Below are 6,163 nucleotides of genomic sequence, written 5' to 3'. Positions count from 1 at the left end.
CCATCCCAGCTCTCCCAGGACATGTCCCGGCCTCATCCCAACCCATTTCCCCTCCCCGACCACTCCCCAGCCCTATCCCATCCCATCTCCCCCCCCCCCATTTAAGCCCCCGGACATGCTCCAGCCCATCCCAGTCCTCCCCAGGACGTGTCCCAGACACATCCCAGCTCCCCCAGGACATGTCCCTGTCCTGTTCAATACCGCCCCAGACCCCCAGGACAGCTCTCCTATCCCATTCCAGTTCCATCCTATTCAACCTCCCAGGGCCTTTCCCAGTCCGATCCCATCCCGTTTCCCCCTCCCAGAACAGCTCCTCCAGTCCCATCCCATTCCCCTTTCCCAGGATATGTCCTGACCGTATCCCATCTTTCCCCGGACATGTCCCGGCCCCGTCCCATCCCCATCCCCTTCGTCCCTCCCAGGACATCTCCCCCAGTCCCGTCCCATCCCAGCGGCCGAGGACATGTCCCGGTCCCTTTCCATCCTATCCCAGCCCCATCCCATCCCGTTCCCCCCCCCACGTCCCGTCCCATCCCATTCCTGCCGGGCCGGTGCCGGTGCCTGGTTCCGGTGCGGGTCGCTGGGGCTGCCCCCGCCCGTGGCTCCTCCCGCGCCGGCGGCTCCTCCTCGCCCGTGGCCGCGCCGAGCCCGGCGATATTTAACCTGGGCCGGGGAGCAGCGGCCCCAGCGACGGCCCCGGACACCGGCACCCGGGAGCCCCCGGACCCACCCGAGCCCCCTCGGAACCCCCAGAGCCCCCGGTCCCCAGCCCCGGGACCCGCACAGGTACCGACGGGACCCCCCCGGGACCCCTCCGGGACTCCGCATCGCCCCACGGGCTACGGGACATCACGGGGCGGGACGGGACGGGACGGGACGGGCGGCGCCGGCGGCAACAGGGAGGCGACCGGAGGCCACCGGGAGGCAACGGGCGGGGGGTACCGGGAAACATCGGGAAGCACCAGCGAGACAGCAGGAGGCACCGGGGAGCAACCGGCGGCAGCAGGGGCCAGCGGGAGGCACCGGGGGGGTACGGGGGCTGCCGGAGCCGGGCCCAGCCGCTTACCGCTCTCCCCTTTCTGCAGCCCCGGAGCCACCGCCGGCCCGGCCCCGCCATGAGAGCCCCGGTGCCGGTGGCGCTGGGTTGCATCAGCTTAGTGCTGTGTGTGCTGGAGCTGCCCGCCGGCCTGCCCCGGCCCCACGGCCGAGCGCACAGGCGCAGGTGAGACCGGACCCCTCGACCCGCACCCCCTCATCCCGCACCCCCCCTCCCAAACCCCCCTGCCCGCACCCCCCATCCCGCTCCTCCCCTGCCCGCACTCCCCTGTGTGCGGTGTCTCTGTGCCCCCCACCCGCACAGGTGTAGCAAGGAGCCCTCTCCATGCAGTGGCTCTGTGCCCCCTGCCCATCCCCTGTATGGGGCAGCTCTGTGACCCCCCTGCTCATACCCCTGCCTGTCCCCCATACACAGGTATGAGTGTGGGGCAGCTCTGAGCCCCCCGCCTGCCCACCCCAGGTAGGTGTAGCAAGGAGCCCCCTGTGTGGAGCATCTCTTTAGCCCCTGTCCACCCCCTCCCACCTGGGGTGTCTCTGTGTCCCCCCTGCCCACCCTCCTGCCCACCCCCTGTATGGGGCATCTCTGTAACCCCCCGCTCACCCTCCCTGCCCTCCCCCTAATGCAGGTAGGGGCTGGGGCCCTTTGCATGGGGCAAATCTGTGCCCCCCTGTCTGGGACCCCTGTCTGGGGTGCTCCTGTGCCCCCCTATCTATCCCCAGGAGCCCGGCTCCTGCCCCAGCCCATGTCCGCCTGTCCTGCCAGCCACAGGGCTTGGGCAGGTCCCAGTCTGCCCATTGTGTGCGTGTCCCGTGCCTGTGTTCCGCTGCCCATCACCCCCAGAGGGGTGGGCACTGAGGGGTCCCAGAACCCCAACCTGCCGTCACCGCCTGCCCCATGCCTGTCCCTGTGGGGACACGGGGGTGACAGGAGTGGGGGGGGGGGGGGGGGGTGCATGGGCCAGGGGTGTCCCTGAGACTGTGTGTGCACAGGGCACGCAGGGCACACGCGTGTGCGGGGTGATGAGGCCCGTGTGTGTGTGTGTATGTGTGTGTGTGCCAGGCGTGTGCCAGGCGAGGGGCTGGGCTCCAGCCGCAGGAGGAACATGCGTGTACACGCGTGTGCCGGGGCTGCGTGCGTGTGTGCGTGCACGGCCGCGCGGGTGCGTGTTGCTGCTTGAGGAGCGGGCTGGGGTTGGGATGTGCCTGCTCCATGCCCAGATCCGCAGGGATCGGCCCGACCAATGTGGTGGAGGGGGGGGAGCGTGGGTTGAGGGGGACCCATTCCAGTGCTGCAGCACCTTGGGGGGGGACACGGGACACCCATCCCACAGTGGGAATGGATGGGGGGAACACAGGCACCCCAAATCCTGGGCATGGACTGGGAGATCAGGATGGTGTGGCCACAGCTCCGTGTGCTGGGGATGGGGGTCCCCAAGACAAGGGGTACCTGAGACATTGGGGTCCTGAGGACATGGGAGTCTGAGAGACATGGGGACCCTGTTGTGGGGACCCCAGCAGCAGGTACCAGCAGTGGGGACCGTGAGTCCAGCTCTGTGCTGGTGCCAAGTCCATGGGAATGCTGCGAGCAGCAGTGGGAAGGGGGCAGGAGGCACATGTGGGAGCTGTGGGGTCCCGGGGTTGGGGGGTGCCCCACGGTGCGCCCGGTAACACCCATAAAGCGCTGGGATGTGGCCCAGGAATGGGAGCAGAAGCAATCCCATGTGCCAGGGCAGATCCCGTGTGCTGGGGCAGGAGGGGAACCCCGCAGCCAGCGGCGATCCCATGGGATGCTGGCACTGGAGCTTGGCTCCAAGACACAGGGAGGCTGCTGGAGCTTCCAGAATGGGAACAGGACGGGAATAGAACGGGAATGGGCAGCAGGAGCTGGGAATGGCCTCGGGAGCTTCCTGAGCCACAGCGCCAAAGGAATGTGGCCTCTGGCCCCATGGAACGCGGCGGCCGGCCCTGACACGCATGTGCTGCGTGTGTGCAGGGGTCATGGGATGTGCATGTGTGCAGGGACCATGTGTGCCTGCATGTGTACAGGGGTCACGCAGTGTGTGTGTGCTTGGCCATCTGTGTGCGGGTGTGTGGAGGGAGTAGCAGCTCGTGCCAAGTTGCTGTGACACCGGAGCATGGACATGTGTGTTGGTGCGTGGGGCAGCTCCTCTGCCCCGGTGCTGCTCCTCATCCTCTCGTCCTGCTCCTGGCCCAGGGCAAGGAAGAGGTCTGGGCCCATGGAACCATAGATCATGGCATCAGCCGGGGGAGAAAAGCCCTTTAAGCTCATCCAGTCCAACCGTTCCCAGCACTGCCAAGGCCACCACTGCCCCATGGCACTGAGGCCTCGTCTCCACGGGGTGTGAACGCTTGCAGGGACGGTGACTGCAGCCCTGCCCTGGGCAGCCTGTTCCAATGCCTGAGCACCCTCTGGGGAAGGAATTGTTCCTCAGCTCCATCTAAACCTGCCCTGGTGCAGCTTGAGGCCGGTTCCTCTTGTCCCATCCCTTGTTCCTTGGGAGCAGAGCCCAGCCCCTCCTGGCTCCATCCTCCTCTCAGGCACTTGTAGGGAGCCATCAGGTCCCCCCTGAGCCTTCTCTTCTCCACACTGAACCCCCCAGGTCCCTCAGCCCTTCCCCATCACACTTGTGCTCCAGGCCCTGCACCAGCTCCACTGCCCTTCTCTGGCCCCGCTCCAGCACCTCAATGTCTCTCTTGCAGTGAGGGGCCCAGAGCTGAACACAGGATCCGAGGTGCGGCCTCACCAGTGCCCAGCACAGGGGCACAATCCCTGCCCTGGCCCTGCTGCCGCACTGGTGCTGATACAGGCCAGGACGCTGGGGGCTGCCTGGCTGCCTGGGCACAAGCTGCTCATCTCCAGCCATTGACCAGCCCTGTCCTCAGGTCCCTTTCCCTGAGCAGCTTCCCACCACACATCACCCCCTCCCACCGCACTGACGCTGTCTCTCTCTTGCAGGGAGCCCCCGGACCGGATCCCGTCCCTGCTGTCCCCCTTTGTGGACCCTGCGGTGCCGCATGCTTCCGGCACTGCCCGGCACCGGCTGCCCGCGCCGTGGCCCCCCCCGGCACACGCGTCGCGGCACGGGCACCGGCACACGCGTGGCCGGCGGCACACGCAGCTGCTGCGTGTGGGCTGCGTGCTGGGCACGTGCCAGGTGCAGAACCTGAGCCACCGGCTCTGGCAGCTGCGGGGACAGTTGGGGCGCCAGGACTCGTCCCCCATGAACCCCCACAGCCCCCACAGCTACGGGTGATGGGGACCCCCGGCCCTCGCCCACTGCCCCCCCCCGCATCTCCACTAAAGCACTTCCAGAGTCACGCGTGGCTGAGCTGCCTCTGCACACCCGTGGGGGCCAAGGAGCATCCCCATGGGGAGCTCCCATCCCATCGCCAACAGCAACCCCATGGAGCGGAGAGGACATGAAGTTGGTGGCCCATGGTGACAGCAGCGGCCCATGGTGGCAGCAGTGGCCCGTGATAGCCCATAGTGGTAGCAGTGGCCCGTGGTGGCCCATCCAGGGCTGGTGACATCGGGTCCAAGGGGCACCAAGGATCCTGCTGACCACAGCAGCCTTGTGCAAGAGCAGCAGCTGCTGACTCAGCACCTCAGCACCCTGCCATGGGGGGAGGGGGGGAGCCTGCTGCAGCACCCCATGGCACTCCTATGGCACCTTATGGCACCCTTATGGCACCCCATGACGTCCCTATGGCACTCCACAGCACCCCGTGGCACCCCCTTCATCCTCAGCCAGACCCACGTACAGCACACGGGTCCTGCACGGGGGGACCCCATTCTCCCAGCCGAGGGGCTGGTACCAGAGTGGGCTCAGCACCGTGGAGGTCCCTTCCCCGTGCTGGGTGCCATGGAGAGCAGCACCTGGTCCCGTCCTTGGAAAGGTGCTGTCCCCTTCCCCAGCACCCTGCGCCCCACGTGGTGAGACTGGGACCAGGTGCTGGGGGGTGCTGGGGGTGTCACCCCATTGCCATCGCCACCCCTGGTGCCATGGTGTGGGCATGGGCGATGGTTCCAGCTCCACTGCTGACACGTTGCCCCCCCCCCCCCGGGCTCAGTGGTGGCCCCCAGACATGAGGGGACCCCGGTGTCCCTGCCACCCCATGCTGTGACACCCCATGAGCACCCCACTCCCACTGAGCATCCCCCCCCCAGCCCTCAGCCGCCCACCCATGGGTGCCTCTGACGCTGTGCAGAATAAAGGGTGTGAGGAGGGGTCCTGGCTTGGGAATCCCATGGGAATGGGGCATGGAGGGGGGTGGGGGACACTACAGTCCCCAGGCAGTGGGACAGCCAACAGTGTGTATCAATCCATGTATATGGTGTGTGTCACCCCATGAACACAGCGTGTCACCCCATGAGCACAGCGTGTCACCCCATGCACACAGTGTGTCACTCCATGCACATGGTGTGTGTCATCCCAGGAATGCAGGGTGTCACCCCATGCACACGGTGTGTGACCCCATGCACATGGTGTGTGTCATCCCATGAACACAGTGTGTCACCCCATGCACACGGTGTGTGACCCCATGTACATGGTGTCACCCCATGTACATGGCGTGTGTCATGCCATGCACACAGTGTGTCACCCCATGCACATGGTTTATGTCACCCCATGCACGCAGTGTGTCACCCCATGTATACGGTGTGTGTCACCCCATGCACACAGTGTGTCACTCCATGCACATGGTTTATGTCACCCCATGCACACAGCGTGTCACCCCATGTATATGGTGTGTGTCACCCCATGCGCACAGTGTGTCACCCCATGTATATGGTGTGTGTCATCCCATGCACACAGCGTGTCACCCCATGTATACGGTGTGTGTCACCCCATGTACATGGTGTGTGTCACCCCATGCACACAGCGTGTCACCCCATGTATACGGTGTGTGTCACCCCATGCACATGGTTTATGTCACCCCATGCACACAGCGTGTCACCCTATGTATATGGTGTGTGTCACCCCATGCACATGGTTTATGTCACCCCATGCACACAGCGTGTCACCCTATGTATATGGTGTGTGTCACCCCATGCACATGGTTTATGTCACCCCATGCACACAGCGTG

The 6,163-nt window shown here is 65.8% G+C and overlaps 1 protein-coding gene across 1 annotated transcript; it reads left to right on the top strand.

Annotated features, from left to right (window-relative positions):
- Positions 1-505: 505 nt before the first annotated feature.
- On the top strand, positions 506-4,347 carry ADM2 (adrenomedullin 2). The gene is made up of 3 exons (XM_057403749.1): positions 506-786; positions 1,086-1,222; positions 4,034-4,347. The coding sequence occupies exons 2-3, from the start codon at positions 1,116-1,118 to the stop codon at positions 4,329-4,331; spliced, it is 405 nt and encodes a 134-aa protein (XP_057259732.1). The 5' UTR covers positions 506-786; positions 1,086-1,115; the 3' UTR covers positions 4,332-4,347.
- Positions 4,348-6,163: the final 1,816 nt, after the last annotated feature.

This window comes from Pezoporus wallicus, unplaced genomic scaffold (genome assembly GCF_028554395.1).
Source record: "Pezoporus wallicus isolate ANWC-B61680 ecotype Strahan unplaced genomic scaffold, APGP_CSIRO_Pwel_v1 contig_6978, whole genome shotgun sequence".
Lineage (NCBI taxonomy): Eukaryota > Metazoa > Chordata > Aves > Psittaciformes > Psittacidae > Pezoporus > Pezoporus wallicus.
Note: the sequence above shows the minus strand (reverse complement) of the source record. Positions and strands in the feature narration are given on the sequence as shown.

Bases quoted from the DNA above. Each gene is read 5' to 3' on its own strand.
- ADM2 (XM_057403749.1), top strand. From the start codon at position 1,116: ATGAGAGCCCCGGTGCCGGTGGCGCTGGGTTGCATCAGCTTAGTGCTG. The intron at 1,223-4,033 runs GTGAGACCGGAC...TCTCTCTTGCAG, and splicing joins GGCCGAGCGCACAGGCGCAG to GGAGCCCCCGGACCGGATCC.